Below are 26,188 nucleotides of genomic sequence, written 5' to 3' on the forward strand. Positions count from 1 at the left end.
GAAACCAATAGAACAGTCTTGTTTCCTTAACCTCCTCTCCCAAACCAACCAGTCAACCAACTTAGTTCTAAGTCTCATTATCAGCAAGCGTGATGTCAAGGGAATGTGAATTAAAGAAAAAAATTTTTCTTATTAGCTTCTGGCATCATTACTTTGGAAACCTGTAAAGTAAAAACAACAGCAAGAGAAGACATAATGACAACATGTCGTCAGTATTTGAAAGATCAGTTCATCTCTGAAGTATTTAATCACTAGCTTTGAACAGTGTCAGATTACAAAAACTTTTCCATTTATTCCTTGTGTTCTTTTTTAATATATAAATAAGATAGTAAAAGACACATTATCTCCCACCAAAGCTCCTCATTTTATTAGTCATTGAATGTATTAACTCTCTTTAACAAGTTTTGATTTCTAAAATAAGTTTTTTGTGCTATCTAATTATCTATCTAATTATTTTTTTTTGCTAAAGGATTTTATGAACATATCATAGTCTATACGAGGACAAAATTGAATACAAAATTTAAGATAAAGGATTAACAAATGTTCATTGTATATATTATAAAAGTATTATTTTCTTAAATTTTTGATTAGATTCATACTTTTTGTATCTTTAGTCAAGATTGTAGGTGAATATTTTCCACTTAGCTTTTATTATGCCCACTGACACTTCTATATTTATATATGATTTCTCTTTCTTTATCTTTGAACAGAAATGTGAAATGGAAACAATTGAAATCCCAGGCAAAAGTCATACCTGACTTAGAAGGTTCTCCTACTCAGTCTACCTCTAATAGTGCAGCTTGGTCTTCGAGCCAGAAGACCACAGTTAGTTTTTCTGCCAATATTACTTCTGGTGATTCATCTGATTCTGCAACATCATCTGAAAAAATTGGAAAGACTAGACCCATAACTTTAACAAATTCTACAGTTTTAAGTGGTAAGAAATGAAGACTATTTTAAGATTATTGAAACTAAAATCAATTAATTGCCTATATGCTTGTAATTACTGTTGGATGCTTTGGGGCAATTTAGAGGGAAAAAAATGAAACATGGTTCTTACCCTCAGAGGGACTTTATAACCTAATTGGGAGAAAAAGTGGGTGTGAAAGTAAAGAATAATGAGGTCCTAAATTGTGGGGTACACATCCAAATGGTCAATGTGTGACAAGAAAGGACTTGAGTTATACCTTAAGGGATGAGTTGGGGAAGAGGGTGTTTTTAGTTGAAAGTTCATGGAGAGCAGCAGATTGTATATTGATTTACTCCATATTTTTATATATTGGTGTTTTTAATTTAAATTTTCTTTTAACAAGTATCAATAAATGCGATGATTCCAATAGACAAGAACAGAACAGAAAAAGGGAATTGTGTATGAAGTGTTGAAAGTCTTTTACATATATTTGTTTTAAAAACTATTAAATTTATCATAATACAAAACTGCTCTACTTGTCTGGGTCCCTCACTGAACTACTTTTCTTGTATTTTTTTGTTTAATCGATGCTTTATTTTCTTTCTATCACTATTTACCAATTTCCCAGGTGCTCCTTTGTAATATATGTATCTAATAAAACAAATTATGCTTTGGCCATGTCAAATATCTGTATTATCATCTCTAATCCATCACTTCTCTGTGAAGTAGGAATTATCATTGTTGTTCTTTGAAGCTATTTATTTGTCATTGAATGAACAATAACTTAAGTCTTTCATAGTTGTTGTCCTTTACATTATTATAATTATAGAAATTGTCTTTATGGTTTTATTCATCTCTCTTGATTCATAATCATATATTGATTCCCAAGTTTCTCTGAATCTGTCTCCTTTTGTTATTTGTTATAGCACAGTTATATTCCATTACATTCACATGCCATATTTTATCCAACCTTTTTCCAGTTTATGAGCACCCACTTTTATTCCCAAATCTTTACAACTACAAAAAGTGTGGCTAAAATATTTTTATACACATGAGCCCTTTTCCTTTGCCTTTAATTATTTTATTCTGCTCAAATTGTAACTTTTGAGACATAACCTTGGTTCTAAATTTTTTTTCAGAATACAGGGCGAGTTTTCTTTTTTTTTTATTTTTATTTTTATTTTTTTAGATTGATAAAAGAGGTTTATTATTAGATAAGCAAAGTTAAAGTATAGGCGAAGGTAGAGATAAGGAGGGCACTGGACAGAGGGTCCAGTGGACAGAGGGTCCTCACATGGTAGCCATGTTTGGAATCTCTGCCCAGGGCGAGTTTTCAAATGAACAATCATTTAATCTCAATTATAGACCCAGAGTTCTTCCAAATTGGTCATTCTAATTTTTTCATCTTTGACAGTCTGGATATCAGATTGGATCTCAATAATTAATATGTATTTTTTTAAAAATAATTTCCTAATCACATATAAAAACAATTTTTAATGTTTTTTAAAATTCTGAATTTCAAATTCTCTTCTCACCTCACCCTTTCCTGAGGCAGCAAGCATTTTGATATGTTATGGATCGGCCATCATGTAAAATGTTTTCATTGTCATTTTGTGAAAGAAAACACAGAGCCAAAAAAAAAAAAAACACCATAAAAAAAGAAAGTGAACAGCTGTATGCTTCACTTTGCAGTCATTTTTCTGGAGATGGATAGAATTATGATTTCATAAGTTCTTTGGAATTGTCTTACATTGTTGGATTGCTGAAAATACATTATTCCCAGTTGACTATCATATAATATTGCTGTTAACTGTGTATACTGTTATTCTGGTCCTGCTCATTTCACTTTGCATCAGTCCATGTAAATCTTCCCAGGTTTTTCTGAAAGCATCCTGCTTGTCATTTCTATAATAATAATAGAATGCAACATTCAGTCATTCTCCATTTGATAGGCATCCCTTCACTTTCCAATTTTTTGCTATTACAGAAAAAAACTAAAACTTATTTTTGTACAGATAGGTTCTATTCCCCTTTTATTCTTTTTCTATCAAAGATATATACCTAATAATACTTTTGCTGGATCAAAAGATATATACAGATTTACAGCCTTTTGGGGAATTCCAGATTGCTTTCCAGAATTGTTGGTTTATTTAACAACTACAGCAATAGTGCATTAATGTCCTTTTTTTTTTTTCACATCCCCTCTAACATTTATCATTTTTCTTTTCTGTCATATTAGCCAATCCTGATAGTTGGGAGGTAGTATGTCAGGTTTGTTTTGCTTTCCATTTCTGTATTCGAAAGTGATTTAAAAATTTTTTTCATGACTATATAGACAGCTTTGATTTCTTCTGAAAGCTACCTGTCTATATCCTTTGACCATTTATCAATTTGGGTAATGACATTCTTAGATATTTGACTCAGTTCTCTATTTTCCCATCTTTCTGCTTTCCTTCTAATCTTGATTGTATTGGTTTTGTTGTACAAAAACTTTTTAAGTTTAAATTACCCATTTTATATATTTTAATACACTATCTCTTGTTTGTACAAAATTCCTGTCCTTTCCATAAATCTTACATGTAAACTAGTCCATGTTCCCCTACTTTGCTTATAACATTACTCTTTATGTCTAAATCATGTATTCAATCTGATCTTATCTTGGGTACATGATGTGAGATGTTCTATGCCCAGTTTCTCTCAAACTACTCTCCACTTTTCCCAAAAGTTTTTGTTTGATGTTGAGTTCTTGTCCCAAAATCATGGATTGTTGGATTTATCAAACACTAGCTTACTATGGACATTTGCTACTGTGCCTTATGTACTTAATCTGTTCTTATCCACCATTCTGTTTCTTAACCATTGCCAGATAATTTTGATAATTAACACTTTCTTAATACAGTATTTTGAGATCTAGTATGACTAGATCACCTTCTTTCACATTTTTTCTTCATTAATTCTCTTGTTATTCTTGACATTTTGTTCTTCAGATAAATTTTAATATTTTTTTCTGGCTTTATAAATTTTTGCTGGTTTGATATGGCACTGAATATGTAAATTAATTTGGGTAGAATTTTCATCTTTATTGGCTCAGCCTATCCATGAATAGTTGATATTTTCCAATTTTTTAGATCTGACTTTGTATGAAAAGAGTTTGTAATTTTATTCATAAAATTCCCAGAGTTTGTCTTACCAAGTAGACTTCCAAATATTTTATATTGTCTAAAGTTATTTTAAATGGAATTTTTTTTCAGTTTATTGTTGCTGGGACTTTGGTGATAATATATAGAAATGCTGATGATTTATTTGAATTTATTTTATATCCTGCAACTTTGCTAAAGTTGTTAAATATTTTAACTAGCTTTTTAGTTGTTCTGTAGGATTCACTAAGCATTTCATCTGCAAAAAGTGATAGTTTTGTTTCCTCAATGTCTGTTTTAATTTTTTAATTTAATTAATAATTTAAATTATTTTAATTTAAATTAATTTAACTAAATAATTTAATTACTTTTTCTTGGCTTACTGTCATAGTTAACATTTCTAGTACAGTGTTGAATAATAGTAATGATAATGGTCCTCCTTGCTTCACCCGTGATTTTAATGGGAAGATTATCCATCACAGACAATTCTTGCTGATGGTTTTAGATAGATAATGCTATAAAAGAAAGCTCCACTCATACTAATACTTTCTAATGTTTTTAATAGGAATGGGTACTGTATATCATCAAAAGCTTTTTCTGCATCTATCGAAATAATCTTGGTATAAATACCAGAAATATAAATACCACTCGGTCATAATGTTATATCTTGTTGTAACCTTGCTAGGATTAAAATTTTTTGATTCAATATTCATTAGAGAAATTGATCTATTATTTTCACTCTGGCTAGTTTAGGTAGCACCATATTTGTTCCATAATGAGGAATTTGGAAGCACTCCTTTGCCTGTTTTTTCAAATAGTTTATATATTTTTGGAATTAATTGTTCTTTGAATATTTGGTCGAATTCATTTGTTTGACCTCACTATTGAATTGACTTGATATTCGGGATTTTTTTCTTTAAGGAGCTCATTGACATTTTGTTCATTTTGTAATTGTTCATTTTCTTTTTTTTTCTGAACATTATTTTAGTAATTCAATTATTTCCACTGTTAATCTGAGTAATTTATATTTTTGTAAATATTTATCTGTTTCATTTAAATTGTTGGATTCATTTTTATGTAATTGGGTGAAATAGCTCCTAGTAATTGCTTTGATTTACTCTTCTGCTTTTTTCTAATCAAAATAGTCATTTCTTTAAAATTGTTGTTGTCTTTGTTTTTGCTTTTGTTTTTATAAAACCAAGCTCCTAGGTTTATTTACCACTCAAATAGTGTCTTTCAGTTTTATTATTCTCTCTTTTGATTTTCAAGATTTCCTCTTTAGTGTTTAATTGGGGATTTTAAATTCATTCTTTTAAAAACGTAAACTTGATTTAAAACTAAATTAAATTTAAACCTAAATTATTTTTTAGTTGCAGGTTTCTTTACATTGATCTTTTCCTTCTCCTTTTTATTGATATAATAATTTAAACATATAAATATTGTCCTAACAATTGCTTTGGCTACAGCCCATAAATTTTTGGGCGTCGAAATTATCATTTCTATCTTTTTTTTTGACCCACTCATTTTTTAGGATCAGATTCTTTAATGTCCAATTTTCAATCCGTGTTTCCACATCTCCATTCTCTCAAAAAGATGTGTGCTTTTCTGCATTTGTGTGTTTTTTACACCCTAATACATGTTCACTTTTTTGAGTAAGTACCAGATATCACTGAGAAATAGGCATCTTCCTTTTTATTCCCATTCACTTTTCTTCAGAGATCTATCATGTCTATCTTTTAAAATTCTGTTCACCTCCTTAACTACTTTTTTGTTTACTTTTTGGTTAAATTTATCTAGTTTTAAAGAGGGGAAGGTGATATTTATTCTCTCCTCCCTCCCCACTTCCCACCATGTAGTTTTATTTTCTACTTTTTGTTTTTCATTTAACTCCTCCATTAAAAATGTGGATATTATACTGTTTGGTGCATATATGTTTAGGGTTGATACTTCATTATTTATGGCAGGGCTTCTTAAGCTTTTTCCACTTGTGACCCCTTTTCATTTGAGAACTATTTACATGACCCTGGCTATATGTGTATATAAAATAGGTGTTGCAGAAATTGTGATTTGGCCATGCGTCAAAATAACTTAATTTTATTAGAGTATGATCCAAGCATAAACAAAATTTTTCGTTATATATAAGTTGATATTTCTATTAAGATATGTCTCCTTTCTCTACTCATGTAACTTGCTAAAATCCAATAATTTTATTCTTTGACCGTTTCATTTCTTATTTTTTTCTTGTTTGATTTCAAAAACTAACAATTCTAGAACATTACCAAATAATCATGACAGTGAACATTTTTGTTTTAGTATCTTATTGGGAAAGTCTAGCTTTTCTTCCTTAGAGATCTTACTCTTGATTTTAAATAGATTGTATTTACCATATTGAGGAAAGGTCCATTTATTCCAGTTTTGAATAAATAGATGTATTTTTGTCAAAGGTTTTTCAGCATTTTTTGGTATAATAGCTTATGATAGGCTAGACCCAGAATATAAATAGAATCAATGCTAGAACAAGTTGGTATTAGGAGGCCCAGTAGATAGAGTGCTAGAACTGGAGTCAGGAAGATCTAAATTCATATTCAACTTTAGACACTAGCTAGTTGTATAACCTGGACAAGTCTGTTAATGCCTGTCTCCCTTTGTTTACTCATTGTAAAATGTGAATTATAATTGTGCCTCTCCTACAGTATTTGAGAGGATTATATAGCATATCTATAAAGTGTATTATAAAATTTAAGGCATTCTACACATGTTATATTGCTATTATCATCATCATAATCTTTATCTCCATCAGGCTGATTTCATTTCTCTGCTATTCTCTTTACAAAGCTCAGATCCTTGTGACATTTTAGTTACTTTTGCATAAATCTTAAATTACACCATCCGTATTTGCTTAATACTGAATTTATTTCCAAAATGGTAATATTAATTCATAGCTGCATTTATGCATTTATAAGGCCAGTGGGCCTTATCTTCCCACAACTACTCTTAACAATTTCTACTCCTATTATTTGGCATCTTCAATTTGATTCAAGTGAAGTATTTGATTTACATTTCTCTTATTAGTGATTTGGAGCATTCTTTCATATAGTTGTGAATACTTTGCAATACTTTGGGAAACTTTTTTTCAAATCCTTTGACCATATATTTCTTGGGGGAAATGGTGTGTGTGTGTGAGAATGGAGAGGGGAAAGTTTAAATATCTCAGAAAAAGAAATTTGATACAAAATTCACACACACACACACACACACACACTTATTTTAAAATTTCAAGTAATCAAAGTTATCTGTTTTTATTTTATGTAATTCCCTTTATTCTTTTAAGAATGTCTGTTCCCATAACTATGAGTATTATGAGACATGCTTTTCTTCTAATTGTTTTATAGTGTTTTCTTTAAATTTAACATAGTGTGTCTTAAAATATGCACACTGCTTTCCTATTTTCCTATCAGTTTTTATTTCATTAAGGAGTTCTTTCCTAAGTAATTTTTGTTGCCCACTTTGTCAAGCCCTGTATAATTAAAATCCATTGTTTTTGACCCTCTCATCTAGCCTTTCAATCGATGAACTTCACTATTTTCAAAAACAATACCAAGTGGTTTTGATAATTGCTACGTTTTAATACCGTTTACTATCTGAAAGTGTTGTTTCCCCCTCATTTCTATGTCTTCACTATTTCCCTAGACAGTTTTAGTATTATTTTATCAAGTTCTAAAGTTTATTTTTGATAATTTTATTGCTATAGCACTAAAAGTGTATATTAAATTAAATTTTTAGTATTATCATTTTATTGTCTTAAGTTCTTTATTTAAAGAAGTACTTTGTTATTAAATACATGTGAGTTTTTGGTATGCTTTGCTTAATTGATCCCCAAATATTTTTTGCATTTAAGTAGTTATTTGGAATGAGATTTCCCTTTAATCTTGTTGCCTCTTGGATTTGGTTATAATATAGAAATGTACTTGATATTAAGAGTTTAAGCCTGGCATTTTAGCTGCAATTATTGGCTCAATATCATTACTGATTCTCTGGGATTTTCCATATATACCATCATATCAGGAAATATGGATAGTTTTAGGGCTTTTAATTTTTTTTTTTTCTTATTGCTATTGCTAACATTTCCAGAAGCATATCAAACAGTAGTTGAAAGAGTATGAATATCTTTGAATTTCTGTCATGTTTGTATTAGCAACATTTATCCTAGTGTGCATAGCTTTTGCTTATAATTTTTGATTTTAGAAAGATACTTTTAATGACATTTTTTAAAGTGCCCCTGTGCCTATACAATACTTTGTAGAGTTTTTGGTATAACTGAGTGTGGTACTTTGTCAAACTTTTTTTTTTTTATTTAAATAATCTTGTGGTTTTAGGTATTTTTGTTTTTAACATAATTATGTTGATTATTTACCTGTTTTTTGATTGAGCCTTGATTCCTTGATACAAATCCATATTAATTTTAAGGAATGATTTCTTGAATAAATCACATATAAGGTATTTTGAAAGGATTTTGTTTATAATTTTTTAGTCAATGTTAATGATATTTAATGAGTATCTTTGTGTCACTCTTATCTTTATCTTAATCTTTGTCTTGGTATTAGGACTATATTACTTTATTGAAAAAGAGTAGGGTTATTTCTTAATTTTTAAGATTTGTGAATTCTGGATACTAATTGTACTTTAAATATTTGGTAGAATTCTATACATTGAATTTTTTTTTAAAGTTTTTTTCTTTGATAATTCCTTTACAGTTAATTTTATTTGCTTTTCTGAATTTGTATTATTCAGGGTCTTTTATTAATTTCAGTATTTGCAAGATCTTTTTGTATTATTCAGGGTCTTTTATTAATTTCAGTATTTGCAAGATCTTTTTCTTTGTGGTCAGTTTTGTTAGCAACTATATACTCATAAGTTATTGATAAAAAATTTCTGCCCTTTTTTTTTTTTTTTTTACAAAATCTTTTGTCTTTTCAAAGAATAAGCTTTTGATTTTACTTATTATTTCTACAGTTTTAGGGTGAGTTTTAGGCCTGGCACTTTATCAGCTGCACACCAAAATTCATTCATTTACAATTCATAATACAATAAAAATAGTAATCGATGTAGGTGGTGCAAGTAAAAAGACACAAAAGCAAATGGAGCTTTTAAATAAATAAACAAAGCAATAACTAAAAAAAGACCTAAACAACTGATTCCATACTTCCTGGCAAAATAAAGGGAATGGAAATGGAAGGAGTGTCAGATCTTAATTTTGGGGCCCAAAGATCACTGCAGACACTAAAGATACTTTCTTCTTGGAAGGAAGGAAAGAAGGAAGGAATAATCTTCACAACTTACTAAAAAGAAGAGAATATTGCCTTGCCAACAAAAGTTCATATAGTCAAAACTGTAGTTTTTCCAGTAGCAATGTATGACTGTCAGGAAAGCTGACAAAATCTATGCTTTTCAATTGTGGTACTGGAGAAGATATTTGAGAGTCTCTTAAACAATGAGGTGGTCAAATCAGTCAATTTTTTTTAATTCAGGCTATTCACATTAAAGTCAAATCCTGAAGCTGCTGCAATTTAAATACTTTGGCTATATGATGAGAAGACAGGATTTAATTCGAGAACACACTGATGTTGGGAAAGATTGAGGGCAAAAAAAAAGGACAGCAGAGAATGTGCTTGGTAGATGGTTTCATGGATACAGAAAACATGAACTTAGACAGACTTCAAGAAATAGTCAATAATGGAAGTACCTGTTAGGATCATGAAAAGTTAGACAAGACTGAACAGTTGAACAAAAACGGCACATATTTCCTTTGGTCCTCTTCCCTTTTCTGAACTCTTTTATTTTGTAGTTTAGTCCTACCAAAAAAAAACAGTTCAATTGTTAGATGGATGGGGTTAGATTGTGAGATTTAATTCATCGTGTTTTTAGACTTTTTTGACCCTTCATCGCTCTTTTTTTTATTCCTCTTGTCTCCTCTTGTATATGTAAAAAGAGATTTCTTAGTGGTTTCTGTTATTTTGTTGTTTTTAATAACTGGTTGTTATATTTGTTTTCCTTTGTATTTCTTTTATCTTTATTATCTAAGAAGGAAACAATTTCTTCAGGTCTCCTTTTCTTTCTAGGAATATGTCAGATGCTTTTTTTATTATCTTTTTTTTCTTATTTAAGGTTAGGTTCAGTTTTACAAGATAAATCACTTTGAGCTGCATCTTGAGCTCTTGTGCTCTTCAGAATATATTATTGCCTAAATATTCTTAGTCATTTCAGTTGTATCAGTTCTTTGTAGTTCCATTTTGGTGTTTTATTAGCAAAGATACTAGAGTGGTTTTCCATTTTTTCCTTCTCCAGCTCATTTTATCTGTGAGCAACTGAGGTGAACAGGGTTGGAAGACTTTTCCATAGTCACACAGATAGTGTTTGAGACTGGATTTGTACCCATATATATGAGTTTTCCTGATTCCAAGCCTAGTACTCTCTCCACTGGACTGCATAGCTGCCCTGTTTCCTATTGGGGTTTTTTTGGGGGTTTTTTGGTCATTAAAAAAAAGTTATTATTATTCAGATTTCTTTTCCTTTACTCTTCTGCTAACGAAATCATTGGGCTAATCCAGAAAACAATACCTGTTCTTTGATTTAGTATATTTCCAAGAGTTAATGTAACAAGAGAAACATTGAATTTGGAGTTAGTCAATCTGGATTTGAATTCTAACTCTAGCATAGGTTGGTTCCCAAATTCCTCATCTACTTCATTTGTAAAGTGAGTAAGTTGGACTAGATGGTCCTTAACTTTAAATCTGTTTCTGTAACAGAATTGAAATGAGTGCTTATTTACTTGTTTCGTTTCAGAATAATATGTAAAATTACTCAATACATCCATCAAAATCTATATAGTATTGTGTTGTTAGGAACATATGACTTATATCTTTGAGATACACGTTGCCTACAAATACTTACGTACTTAAGTATTCACACCTTATTATTGTGTTATTTTAAAATATCTGTTGGATTGATTTGAATCTTTTTTTGAGAAAAACTTAACTCTGTATTACAAAGTTTATGTCCGATCTCTCAATTACTTTTTTCTCTTGTCTTGTCAGCTTCCAGTAGTTCAGAGGAAAGTAGAGAGAATTCTGAATCTCCTGAGCCCTTAATACGGAATGGGCTCTCCAGAGGCAAAAGCAGAAATTTCATTGTCACTAGAAATAGAACTTCTCAAAGAAAAAATGGTAAGATAGATACTCAGTAACATTTTAAAGAAATGCATATTAGGAGAACATTGAAAACAGAGTAAAAATTTGATTACTTATATTAGTATGTTATTAATTAGTATAGTAATTAATTAGTATATTAGTGAATTATTAATTAATTAGCATTTATAGTTTATATTTCTAAATGAAAGTAAGATTCACTTTACATTTCATATCTTTTCTTTTAGGTTCTGTATTTTTAGAAAATGGTTGTGGCAGAAAAGCTGTACGCAAAAGGGTCTACTTGAGTGATTCTGATAATTCAGTACCAACAAATGAAACAATCAAAGATAAAGCTGGAAGTAACCGAAAAATCCCACGCAAGTGTGCTGCTGTGGCTGCCAATAAGATTAATAAGCTAATGAGTGATGTAGAAGAAGATTTGAGCTCAGGAAGTGTTTGCTCTACAAGCAAAAACAGCAGGAAGCTGCCTCACCGAAATGCCTCTGCTGCAGCTAAAAAAAAATTATTATATAATTCTGAGGATGATCAAAGTATAAAGACAGGAAGTGAAAAGGAACAAAAAAAGAAAAATCAGCCAGCAGCAGAGATGTCTTCTGATGCTACTAGGAAAAGTGTCAGTGAATCTGAAAATGAAAGTTCTGAGTCTGATAGTAATTTAATGGTGTCACAAAAGAATTGGCATGCTAATGGTTATAAAGCCCATACTGGAGCAGGTTTTACAACAAAATTTCCTGTGATAGAAACTTCTGAGGAAGATTCAGAAGGCTCTGATTTGGAGAATGGTAGTAAAAAAGCCTGTCCATCAACTTCTGCTGAGAAATCCAAGGCCAGAAAGAGTTCTAAGGAGGATGCAAATTCTGAACCAAGTGAATGGAGTGGCAAAAAATGCAAGAAAACTTGCTGGAAGGGTGCTACTCAGTTTAGGAAAGCAAAAGTCCTAAGTGATTCAGAGGATTCTGATGAATGTGAAAAGAGTGAAAAAGAAGATGGAAGCCATTGTGAGCTGTTGAAAACATCTTTGAATTCAGGAAATTTGAAGGATGAGCCTCATGCTGTTCCCAAATATTATTTGAAACATGAATCAGATTTGGATTCTGATCATAGTTCTGATGAAGATATAGAACCAAGTAAAAGGTCAACAGATGTTATGAAAGGTAAATTAAGAGTGACACAACTTGTGGTTTTACTCATTCTCCTCAAACACAAATCCATTGTTTCACTAAGTTTCTCTTTGCCATCTCAACCTCCTTATCTATTCATCCAGCCAATCTTTCCCTCCAAGACGCTGCTCTCAGGATCTTTTATACCTTAATTCTGGCAGACAAGCACAAAACTCATAGATAGAGTATTAAATCCTAATCTTATTTTTTCTTGTTTATTCAGGGTACTTTGTCACTAATTTTAATGTTCCCTCTTCTTTATTTAACATAGAAGAGATATTTTGCCAGTAGCTGGTGCTGGCTTTGGCAAGTAGTTTCTAGTTAGGATTTAGAGAAATAATCCGAATGTTATTTTTACATCAGAGTTGTGTAGTTTAGAATAGAAAGGTGTTTTTGAAGGAAGATTTGAATATGATAAAATAGGTGTAATTGTGGTTTCTGTCATGCAACCATGCTGTCTGATTTCATTACAAATTTAAGTTGTCTAATATTGACTTTACACAGTAAAAATAGTACTATTACTTCTCTATAATTGAATTTTTCTAGCACTCCCTACAATAGCTGTTCAAAACCTTCTCTACTTCCCCCATTTTCCTCTCCCCTGTCTTTGCCTCATATTTCGCTGAGAAAATGAAAGCCATTTGCTATAACCTCCAACTTCTCCCCTATTTTACTTCTCAAACCTAATAACATCCACCATTTTCCAGTCTCTAATTAAAAGATATCTCCTTTGCCCCACTTACCATCCACTCCAGAAGTTTTCCTTTCTCGCTTTCCCTTTCTTCTTCCCCTTTATTACTCTTCCCCTGTGTGTGTGTTTTTTTTTTTTTCCCTTCCCTCTTCCTTTCTATCTCTCTATGGATTCATTTCTATATACAAATGATATCTAGAGCCATATTTCTAGTCCTAGTTTCTCTCAGCCCAGTCTCACTAACTGCTAGGACATTTCAAATTAAATGTCCCATAAGGAATCTCACATTCAGCCTTTTTAAAGCAGAACTTATTACCTCCCTCACAGCTTCTTCTTTCTTTTTTACTTTTTCTATATCTTGGGCATCACCATTTAATCACCTCAGTTTTCAAACTTGAATTCATTTCTAACTCTTTCACCTGTTATATACAATCAGTTGCCAAATCTTATTAATGCTACCTTCTCCATAACTCTCTCATTCATCCCTTTCTTTTTAATCACAGTCTCCATTTGCTATCCCTGCCTCAACTATCTCTTCTCTCTAGGCCATCTCTACACAATTGCTAGTTATATTCCTAAAGTACAAGTTTGATCATTTCACTTTCATGCTGAGTAAATTCCTGTGGCTCCTGCCAGGTAGGAAGAGAGATGTGGTGGAGATTATGCATCAACAAGACTTGGCAAATAAAACTTGTAGAGTTAAATACAAAATCTTCTTTAGGGTGTGTGAACAACTTGGCTACAACTTTCCTCTTCATTGTCTTTCCCATTCATGTACTCTGTTTCAGGCAGTTAGCCACCTTTCATCCTCATCTGTGACATTCTTTATTTACATATTTGTTGTTCTGTCATTTTCAATCATAGTTGATTCTACATAACACATTTGTAATTTTCTTGGCGAAGATACTGGAGTAGTTTGCCATTTTCTTCTCCAGCCCAGTTTATAGATAAGGAAACTGAGGCAAACAGGGGTTAGTGTTTTGACCAGAATCACACAGCTAATAAGAGATTTGAGTTCACAAAGATGTGTCTTCCAGACTGCAGGGCCCATACTCTATCCCTTGTGCTACCTAACTTAACTTATATTTATATATACTATCCCATATATTTGTAATGCACTTTCTTGTACTCCCAACCTTAGAATACCATCCTCAGAATACCTCAGTGATTCTCCTTAACCTTAACCTTTTTTGAATCCTAGACCTTTTTGGCAGTCTAGTGAAGCTTATGAATACTTTTCCCAAAAATATATTCTTAAATGCAAAATAGAACAAAGAAGCCTGCTATAGTACAATGTAAGAGTGAGTGTGTGTGTGTGTGTGTGTGTGTGTGTGTGTGTGTGTGTGTGTGTAAAAAAGTAGTGGAGCACTATTTATGAACTCCTGGAACAGCAGGTCTCTAGACTTTTTAATCTTAGGACCTCTTTTACTTACACTCATTTACTCTAATTGTTGAGGACCCCAAAGAGCTTTTGTTTATAGCATTACATCTATTGATATTTACCATATTAAATTAAAACTTATTTTTATAAATATTTTGATAGAAATATTCATATTGAGCATAAAATATAAATATTTACCACAAGAAGTTAAAACTGATAAAAACTTTGAATATTCATTTCAAATTATCACTTAGAAATACCATTTTTGTGAAAAATAACTTCAAAAAAATAGAAGCATAGCATTGTTTTTGCAAAGCTCTGCCTGGTGTAATAGAAGACAACTGGACTTTTATATCTGCTTCTAAATTCAGTCCGTTGTGATGTGTTGTTTTGGTTGAAATATTTGAAGAAAATTTTCAGCATCATACATATATATAAGTGGAAATGGAAGGAATATTTTGATAGGCAACTAATAGTTTAGAATTAATATGAAAGTGCTTTTGACCTTCTAGACACCCCCTACTCACTGACTTACCCCACAGAGTTCTCAGAGGAATCCTAAGAATTCACAGATCACACTTTGAAAAGCACTAATTCCTTCAAAGTTCAGCTCAAGTGCTACTTTCCACATATAAATGTTAATTATTATCCTATTTTACCCTACATTTACTTCTAATTACTTTTGTGTCCATGTTACTTCCCCCAATAGAATGTTTCTTGAGGACAGAGCCTCTTTTATTTTTGTCTTTGTATCCCCAACACCTGTCATAGTTCCTGGCACACAGTAAGTGCTTAATACATACTTGTTAGTCCATTGATTGATAAATTGACCAAATCATTGGGTCATGTTAAAGTTAATAAAATAATAGATTATATCATTTTAGGTGGAAAGGTGCTATATAAATTTTAAAGATTGTTGTTTGGTATTAGAATTTTTGAGCTAAAATTCCAAAAAAGACCTTAATTAATGATCTTACAGGAATTTGATTCTTTTCTTTTTAAATTTTTTAATTTGTTAAAATTAAAGAATTGTTTTCCCCTCCAGATTCTGTATCCCAAGAAAATGGACACAATGGAAAAGCTTCTAAGAAAAGGATTTGCTCCAGTGACTCAGACAGCAATTCAGAAGTAGTTAAATCATTAAAGGGCAAAATTGGTTTCCGCAGGATTCCACGGAGAAGTGCTACAATGGCTGCCAATAAAATAAGGTTAATGAGTGATGATGAAGATTTTAATTCAGAAAATGTGTGCACTAAAAGCAATGGGTACAGGAAGAAGACCCTTAACTGTGCTACTAAACCTAAGAATGCATTATATGATTCTGAGGGAAATGCAAGTTTAAAGAGTGAAATAGTATTAAATGAACAAAGTACCTCAGAAGATCAACTACTTGATACTGGTTCTGATAGTAGTAGAAAAAATGTTAGTGAGTCTATAAATGGAGACTTAGATTCAGAAAATAATCAAAAATGGCATGCTAATTGTCTCAAAGCTACTAGTGCTGCATCTCATACAACAGGAAATTCCCTGATTGAATCTTCAAATGAAGATTCAAAAAGCCATAATCCAGAAGATGATAATAGAAGGAAAGTTCCTTATCAATCAACTTTGGTGCATAGGTCTACTTCGGAGAATAGTGTTGAAGAGGAAATGAGTTCTGGGGTAGGAAAATGGACAGGTAGAAGAAGCAGAAGAAAAACTCGTCAAAAGATTCCTTTCAGAAAGGCAGAGGTTCATCATGATTTGCAAGACACAACAGAATCTGAAAAGGGGACAAAGAGCAAACGTTCTGAATCAAAAATTTTGGAAGGTTCTGAAGTAGCAGCTAGTTCAAAGACTAATCCCAAATGTGATTCAAATCTGGAAACAGAAAGTGATTCAGATACTGCCTATAGTGATAATATAAAAACAAAAAAAAGAAAAAGGAATAGAAAAGCAAATGTCACTAGAAGAAGTGGTAATGCTTTTAAAGGTAACATATCTAAACCAATGAGATTACCAAGAAAAAGCAAACGACCAAGATTAAGGTTGGATGATAATGACTGGGAGGATTTGGACTACACAAAAACTAAGAAAGCTCCACGACGTTCAAAAATAAGAACAAGAAATCAGGGTAGAAGAACTGTAAGATATAATTATGGGGATGATGATAGAATTTTAGATGTAGAAAATGTTTTTGATATAGGTGATTGCACCTTATGACCTTGAGGAAAAACCAGTTCATTTTTTTTTTCGAGGAATTGAACTGGAATTCGTGGTGAATATTGGCTGTTCCAGTGATTTTTTTTTTTTTTTTGTTCTATAATTCAGGGAATATATTTATATTTTTCTATGAAAAAGTTATGAATGTGACTAAATCATGACTGTCCTTTTCCTCATTTTTCCTTGACCTTGCTTAGGTAGCAGCATTTAGCACAGGTGCCAAAATAAGCTTCATTTTGGGGCAGCTCTCAATTTTGACTCTTATGTGACTACATATAGCAAGAGTTTAAAATCTTTTATGTCTATAAACACTAGACAGCTGGCTAGTATTAATTGGTTGATCATTATTTTCACAGTAGCAAGTTAATACTTTTCATAGTTACTACTTTATTAAATTCTTAAGTAAGTCATAGTTTCTATTCTCCTTTGTTTAATATTATCATAATTTTATGTGAATGTTTACATGACTCATAACAAGAGCTTACTGACATTAAGATCATGGGAAGAGGAACTATTTACTAGGTAGACAGATAGTTAACCATTTTGTTTTGGTTCCCTTTAGAAACTTTTATTGCCACCACAGTTCAATACAGGATATCAGCTCTATTAATTTTAATTACTTCCATTTTCCTTTTTAAATGGTGGTGTACGTGTGCATATACACACATACACACATGCGTGCACGCGCACATACACACACGCATTCTAATTTCTATGCTGTAAACTTGAACTTAGAAACTACTGGTAAATTGTTTTATCCAGTCTTTTTTTGTTTAAATGTTGAACATGTTTCTTTAAAAAAAAAAAATTCCAAACAAGGTCAGAGCCATAGCCTTTATTTTGTCATTTTCTTTAACATCTGCACTAATGTATAAATGCTGTAAAGCTTGCTTCTTAGCCACCTGAAATCTTTCCTTTTTTTTTTTTTAACATTAATGTATTTAACCAAAGTGAATTAGTATTTTTAATTACTTCATCCTCCTAAATGAAAAGAACGTGCCTTTAGTTTAAAAAAAAAATCATTCTTAGTCATCCTTGTTATTTCAGTCTAGTTGAAAAAAATAATTATCCCACTTCACTCTTCTACTTATGTGAGTTTCTCATCAATATTGAAATTATAATTTTGGTTTTGTGACAGTGAAACTTCATACAGGGAAATGAGGCAAGTTTGAATTGATTTGCCATATCATCTTGCATTCCCATACACCCTGGGCTACTAAAGTAACCATGCCAATATTAATAGCAATGGCCCTAATAGTGTAGATTTGCAGTTTCTAAGAAAACATAATAGTACATGTTAGTTTAATGATTTTGAAACCATTAAGTTAAACTTGGCACCTAAACATTTGTATTTTATAGTAATTTGTTCTTTTTTTGTTGTTTGTTGGTTTGGTTTTTTTGTTTGTTTGTTTTTTTGTTGTTGTTTGTTTGTTTGTTTGCTAGGTCTCCTTAACCTTGTCTCTATATGTAGCCTCATTGAGCTTTCATGTGCCTGAAGTAGTACCTCCAATATATTTTGTGTATTTTATTAGGGACAGTTATATCCCCTGCACCTCTACTCTCCACCATGCCTAGCTTTAAATTTGGGTTTGGCATCAGATAGAAATTTTATTTCTCTAATTTCCCTGAAATCATAGCTATTGAAAACTTTAGAGAAGTTTTTTTATTTTTTTATTTCTGGGTTAGAGAATCCTTTCCAAAGTGCTCATATATTTCCCAGAAACTTACACTGTCACCATCATACTCTTCCCTACCAACAGGGAAGTGGTGTTCTAGACAGCATTGACACAACCTAGGATATCTATTCCTTTTATCCTCAGGGGAATTATAATTTCAGATAAAAGCTAATATTTTTTCTCTCATTAGTGTTTTTTAAAAAAAAAAAGGGTACTGTGTTAGTACAATATTCTGCTCCAGATGGTTTGGGGTATTGAGAGAGATTGCTGTCTAGGGCACTGCACTAACTTAAAAAAATTTAAAATATTCCTTGAACATCTCCTAATTTACTATAATAAATTGTTATGAATCTAGTCCATGAATTAACCTAAATTCTTCCTCAGCTTCTTTGTTTATACATTAGCCACTGTCTTCTGTGTAAAGTATCAGAAATCTGAGTGCATATAAATGTGGAATATTTAAATGGGCTTAGGTTTTTATAATATAAAGAAAAATTTTCTTACTGCATGTATACACAGAATGAGTTTCGCCATCTGGGCTAAACTATCTAAGTAGTCGGTCCAGTCAAAATGGTTAAACCAATTGTTAGTAAATACAGCTTTCATATTTCAACAAGCATATATAATAGGAAAAACCAAGCACAGCATCATTTCACTTTATGACTGTAAAGATGTACTTGGAAAAAAGGTAAATTATAAAAAACAAATAAAATAAGAACTTGGTGCTATAAAGGAATTGTGTAGTTATAGGTTGTTTTAATCTTGGGTACTGTTCTCAACATTTAGTTTTGAGAAAGATATACACATGCCTCTATTTAAGAAAGTAATAAAGGAAATATTTATGTTTGACTTCCAGCATGTGAACTTTAACTTTTTTATTTTAATTTTTTACTAAAGGAATGTGAGATCATTCTAATACAGAAAGTGTTAAACTTATTCACTATAGTACAAATATAATGTTTGCTAAAAGTGAGTTATCTTAATCTATAATTTTATTAAGTTAAAACATTAAAGGTATTGAGATTTTATTTCATTTTCCTTTAGAAGAAGGAACATAGCTTAACCAGGTTTGATATTAATGGTTTCAAACATTTAAAAGTATTTAGGTATGTGTCTAATCTTGTACTATCAATATGCCAAATTTTTAAAAATCATGTTTTTTTTTCCTACTTAATGGCAACAGTATATACAGTTTTTAACTTATTCCCTTCTTGTGAGAGTTCCTGGTATACTCATTCTCTTTTTGATTAAAGAAGAAAAAACCTAGCTTTCCAAATTTAGAGAACAAGTCAAGCTCTTTGTTGGTGTTTTCATGTTGTTTTTCTTAAGTGTTTTGGTATGCTTTTATGGGGAGGCATGAAGAACCATTTGATTTTCTTTCAAACTGATTGTTTCACAGAAAGAAACATTTTCAGAAAACATATACTCTCTGAATTAGGAAAGCATTGTGTTCTTATTTAACATGAAACAAATTGAAATCTAAAACAAGGCTGAATTTTTTAAAAATCGAAGACAGTTTTTAGCAAAAAAGGAAACTATAAAATGATAAAAGAGGGGTATCATGTCAAAAACAGAATCCTTGAGGTTTCATATATTTTAAGGAAGTTGCCATAAAACAGAAATAGAGCTGTTGGTAAACCACTTTTTTAGAATAAAGATCTCCAAACCTTTTGATTAAACAACCCCTCAGTAAAAAAATATAAATAAATAAAAATAAAATTAGCACATCTCCCCTATTATGTATATATATTTGCTTATTTATACCATAGAATCACTACTATGTTGACCATTATGAACATTTATACAAAAACGGGAATTTTAAAAGGATGAGATAATGAAATAACATTTAATCTTAAGTTTCCAGGTAGGACACTGAAATGCTCAAACATGCACTTTAGAAAAATCACTTTGGCCATTGTGTAGAGAATAAATTGAAAAGGGTAAAAACCGCAAGTAGGAAAACCAATTAAAAGTTAATATAGTCTAGGCAAGATAATGAGGGACTGAATTTTAGAGTCATTGTGTGAATACGAGATGAGGACAAATGCAGAAGATAGAGAAGTGGAAACAACAGTGTTTGGCAGCTGACTTACATGGATCAAAGAACTGAAAAAAATAGTAAAGTAGCCTGGAAGCCTGGTAGGGTAGTAGTACATTCAATAGCAAAAGGAAAGTTGGAAGAAGAATGGGTTTAGAAAGGAAAAATAATGTAATGAAATATGAAATGTAGATCACAACTTTCTGATCTTCCTACGTGACTGTTCTACCCAAAACAGAAAGAAGGGAGATGAGCTAAAATTATACAGTACAGAGCCCAGCATTCAAGGGATTGCAACCATAGATAGATGCAAAGTGATTTCAAGGCAAAACTAATCAAGAATTTTCTCTTTGGCAGTTACATAGTTAATTGCTGTGACTGGCCCCATATAAGTATTCTGAGGAAATGACACACCATTTAAGGAGAGTAGAGGTTGGGAGCTTGCACAGGAAAGAGATTGGGCAGAGTAGGAGAGTGGTGGTTAGGGCAAGTGTCTTTGTGGAGACAGTAGAAGGGAAGGGAGTATGAGTTGTAACCCATCTTTTTACATCCTTTTAATTATCCAGACCTCTTAGAATAGATGACAGCTTCTACTTTAAAGATTGCTATTTTAGAAAACTTTCCTAGGTAATTTGAGTTAGGTACAAACTCACATTTATCAGGAACAAGAGAAATGTGTCAACACTCCAAAATGCAGATTCCATTTTGTAGACTATTCTGTAGTATATCAGGGCATTTTATTAATGTTTGACTATATTATAGGTTACCTCACAGTTAACCTGGAGAGTGGAAGTAATATAGTACAATAATAACGTGGAAGAATGACTTTGCATTTCTATGCATATTAATATATGAATTGAATATTATAGTGCTAAAAGAAACCTAGGAGGTTTTTGAGTTTTTCATCAGAAAGTGCTTTTAAAAGTAAAAGGACTAACATCTCAGTTTTTAACATTCATTTTTGTCTTATGACTACAGCTTTTAGTTTCAGTGAACTAAATATTTTTTAGTAGTTTCGTGTGTGTGTATATACTATATATATATAAAACTTCTTGGAAAAATGTGAGGACAATTGCTGGTAGGGGTAGAAAGGGGCTTACAAGTTTCTTATGGACTAAAATGGTTTGAGAAACTTCAAAATTCAGAAGAGTTGTTCACCTGAAAAAGTTTGTTTATAAGTCACTGGAACTTGATTATGAATATGGCAGTCAACTATATCAATTATAGCCTTATAAATTCTCTCCTGAGGGGGGGAGAAAAACCACCTTATGTTTACATATTCCTCTTTCTGTATTTACACTAATCTGAAAACTTTGATCTGTAGTTAAAGAAGTAATAAGTTAAAAGATAAATTTCTTGAACAGTATTAACTGAAAGTCTCCCATTCAAGGTAGGGAAATGGTTTCAGAGTAGGAAAGAAGCTGAATAAAAATGTCTATGACATAATCTACCCATCCAAGTGAATAAATCCTTATGAGGGGAGATCGAATATCTCTCAAATTAACTTTTATTTTTTCTCCAGTTAGGGAAATTTTCTTCACATTATGCCTAAAATCTACCCTTCATTTCATTCTGCCAAAGAACAATTTTAATCCCGTCAGAAGTGATAGCCCTTCAAATACTTGAAGTCACTTATGCCCTCAGTAAGGCTTCCTTTCTATTCTTTATCTCCAGTTCTTTAAAAACAATTCACAAGTAATATTTTTTTAAACTTCATATACTTGATATATTTCCTAAAACATGGGGCCAAAAACTGAATACAGTTGTGGCCTGAACAAGGCAAACTAGAGGGTTAACACTAATCATTTCCCTAGCCTAGATCTCAATTCAGTTTAAGATAGCATTAGCATTTGAGGATGCCAGATATTGTTGATTTGATCTTAGAATATAGCGAAATCTTACATCTTTTTAACAAACTGCCATCTACTTATAATCAAGGCATTTCCTTTTGAAGTTTTTAAAAACCAAAGCATTGAATTTATTAAATATTAAGAAATGTAAGCATTTATACCTAGTGTCACAGTAAGATTTAACCCAGCATTTAACTTAAGATCTTTTTGACTTATAATTGCCTTTCAGAACTTTGCATCATTCACAGGCTTGGCAAATGAGATATTTATTATGGCATATTGATGTATATATAAATAGCACTGAGCCATCAAATTTAATGAATACTGTTTGGATTACATTATTCAAGTGCCAAAATTGACATAACTATTTAGCCTATATTTCTCTTAACCATTATAGCAACATAAAACCTGTCATGCTTTGATATTTAGGTAAACGCTTATCTACAGCATTCCCCTGATAAACTGATGTATAGTATTTTTATAAATGAGCTCTGGAGCAACCTATTTTCATAATCTTCTGTGGTCATTATTTCTGTTTCTATTAACCATCCCTTTAATTCTTTGCTACAGAATTTTACAAGACATCCAAGTCAAGCTCACTGGCAACTACTGATTCTATCCCTTTAAATATGTTGGAACATTTACCTTTCTCCAGACCTATGGTACCTCTCCATTTGATTATGATCTTTTAAAGCTTATTAGCCATTATATCTGCCAATTCTGTAAAAAGAAATTTAAGAGCCATTAAAAGAAATCCCAAAGGGATTATGGAGACAAGTCCAGATCTAGTTGATTTCATTCTATGAATTCTATGAAACAAAAAATAATTCCTATATTATGTAAATTGCATTCCCTCCTCTCCCCTCTCCCCATTTCTCCCCCTCAAATAGCACTACTGTATTCCTATGACATAAATATGGTCTTGGTATATGGACAGTCAAAACAAGTTTTGTGCTTACCTGTGCATATCGTAAAATTTTTAGTGTGAGCATTTATACCTTCTTGTTTGTTTTTCAGTTGCATCCAACTCTTCCTGACCCTTTTCGGGGTTTTCTTGGCAAGGATTTTGGTGTGGTGTGCCACTTCCTTCTCCAGAGCATTTTACAGATGAGGAAACTGAGACAAAACAGGGTTAAGTGACTTGCCCAGAGTCACACAGCTAGTAAGTGTATGAGGCCAGATTTGAATTCAGTAAGGGAATCTTCTTGACTATCATCATTCCATTCACTACACTATTAGACTTGATTTGTTAATTGTCTAGTAGGGATGAAAAAATGTTAATAAAACTTTTAAAATGTATGATTATCTATTCCCCCTATCTTAGGATCCAGTTGCCAAACATTTTTCAACACATTTATGCTATAATATCCCAAATGAACATTAATGCAAAAATGTTAGCAGTATGATTCGCAAAACAATATAATTGCCCCCCACACACACACACACATATACACATATACTAAAACAGTAACAGGCAAAGTTGTGAAATTCCAGTAAAACCCAACAGAAACAGATAAATTCTATTTAGAGAAAATTCAGAAAGTATAAAGTATTTAGAAGATTACCAAGAAACACATCAGGATTATATGACTACAGCTACAAAACATTAAAATAATACCTAAATAATTAGGAGAATATTAGTAGTGTGTATCAGACTACCAAAGAGTCATTTCATATGACCAAAAAAAGTAAATTCATCTGGAATCACAAAAGTTCAAGAATGTCTAAAGAAATAAGTAGGAACAGAGAATAATTTGATATTGGTTTAAATCAGTGGGATAGGTTATTCATCATTTAGAACCTAATCTAATTTTTAATAAACCTAAAGACTCCAGTTACAGACAAAAAAACTACTATATGATTTAAAATAAGCAGTATGACAGAAATAGAAACTAGCTCCAAACATAAGTACCAAGTGGATACGTTACCTAGATGTAAAAATTCACCAGAAACTGATTTTTTTTTTTTAATTAATGTCCCACAGGAAAAGCTCATAACCAAACAAGGGGAAAAAGGGAAGAATTGTAGAAGATAAATAAAAAGTATTTGCAGAAACTTCCAATAAAGCTAACACTAAAAAGGGAAACAACTGGGGACCTTTATTGCAATTTTTCTCTAATAAAGGTCTCATGTCTGAAGTATAAGGAAGTGTATAAGATTCATTCCCCAGTCCATAAATAGTATAAACATATATAGCGTTCTTGAGGGAAGAAACTCAAGCTGTATGTGACAAGATGTGAAATGGTAGTAGCACAGTGTGATATTGGAAGAAAAACTAATAATACAATGGCCAGTAAATTAAATGACATCAGAATATGGATTGAGTGATGTATCTGAAAAAAATGAATCCAGAGGGAGCAAAATTGCTGAATGATGGTGGCAAAGGAAGGGTTTGGAAAAATTCTCTGAAATCAGGGAGTAAAGATGATCCCTCCAGGTCATTGTGGCAAGTATTAAAGCCAAACAGTATTAGGGATGTGGTTTCTTCTACAGGGAACTAGGTCTCATGATGAAAGGACCTGCTATGACATCTTTATCACTGCGGTTGGAAGAGTAAAATGTAATGGAAGTCTTTTAGTGGGGCTATCAAGTATCCTTTGAGTTACAGAGGGCAATTTAGAATTTAGATTAAAGCACATAACCACAAAGGATCAGGAGATAAATGGATTGTTCCATTTCTCAAATAGCCAATAGCATTTGTATGAAGCATTTATTGCCATTTTGCAATTCTGAGAATAGTGAATTATTTTAAGATGAAAGCATAATCCCCTAAGCATTGCATCTAGAACAACCTTAACAAAAGTGGTCTAATTCAGCATTGCTTCAGAATGTGAATCTCAGAAGATTGATAACAGACATTTTAATGATTGATAATACATTTCAAGCACTGAGCAAATGCGTTGTTAGCATGTCATGAAAAAAAATCATGTCTGTGCCCTAATAGACAACCTGACCTTACCTCTGAGTTGCCCTATGTGTTTTTAAACAATCTGCAGATCTTTCTACAATAAAAATAAAGTATTTTATCACAAAATTTTCATTTTTTTCAGCTGATTTATAAGTACTCTATATTATTAACATTAAGTTTACCTGAAATTTTTATTTTGTCCTTAGTGGTTTGTAATTTCCTCTTTGTATGGTACAAGATGCCATCTTGTTAGTTTTTTGTGAACCAAGGTGTATTCTTGTTACCTTCTTGTGGGAGTTGCTTGGTACAAACTAAGAAATTATAACCAATTTAATTTTCAAGGCATGATGCTTGCTGTCTTTCCTCTTCTTCCTTCTCCCTCCTTTGAATTTAGTTTGAATTGATTTTGATTTGCAAAATAGTGAGAACTAATAGCCATATTTTGGCACCAAACTAATTATTAAAATACTGTATAAGTTGACAAACATAATCAATTAGAAAGTACATATGTTCTATATACTCTTTATAGGATTTCTTGATCGCTATGTTAGAATCAAATTTCAAGATTACGTTATCTATTGCTACAAAAATGAAAGGAAACTAGAATTTTGAGACTGATGGATATTACAGAGTAAACCAGGACAAACACTAGAATGAAATAAGATTTTCAGGCAAAATTATGTCAGAATATTATTTTAGAAAGGGAGTATATATTTTTTCTTTAAACAAGTAGAAATAAGTGTCAAGTCAATAAACTTAAGTAATAAGTACCTACTATGTGCCAGGTACTGCAGTATGCACCAGAGAAAAGTTAAAATAATATCAAACTATAGGTAGAAGGGGGAGAGTGGCGATGGAGATAATATGCCAATAACTGTACATTCAAGTAAGATGGCATAGCAGAACACTAAAATTGAAATTGGGAAGACCCCAAGTACTGTATAAAGTGTAGTTGGTACAAAGGACTGGAAAAATGTTCTTGATGAAGGTGGAACTTTATAAGGAAGCCAGAGATAAAGAGGGAAAG

At 31.6% G+C, this 26,188-nt stretch overlaps 1 protein-coding gene across 1 annotated transcript in view; it reads left to right on the forward strand.

Annotated features, from left to right (window-relative positions):
* The window catches only part of BRWD1 (bromodomain and WD repeat domain containing 1), a 157,139-nt gene extending 131,852 nt beyond the window's left edge, over nt 1-25,287 (forward strand). The window contains exons 38-41 of the mRNA XM_051984778.1: nt 711-937; nt 11,142-11,270; nt 11,480-12,409; nt 15,533-25,287. Of these exons, the coding sequence (XP_051840738.1) occupies nt 711-937; nt 11,142-11,270; nt 11,480-12,409; nt 15,533-16,689 (2,443 nt within the window). The 3' untranslated portion in view covers nt 16,690-25,287. The remainder of the gene's footprint in view (nt 1-710; nt 938-11,141; nt 11,271-11,479; nt 12,410-15,532) is intronic.
* The last annotated feature ends 901 nt before the right edge of the window (nt 25,288-26,188 follow it).

The sequence above is a fragment of the Antechinus flavipes genome, chromosome 3 (genome assembly GCF_016432865.1).
Source record: "Antechinus flavipes isolate AdamAnt ecotype Samford, QLD, Australia chromosome 3, AdamAnt_v2, whole genome shotgun sequence".
Taxonomy (NCBI): Eukaryota; Metazoa; Chordata; class Mammalia; order Dasyuromorphia; family Dasyuridae; genus Antechinus; species Antechinus flavipes.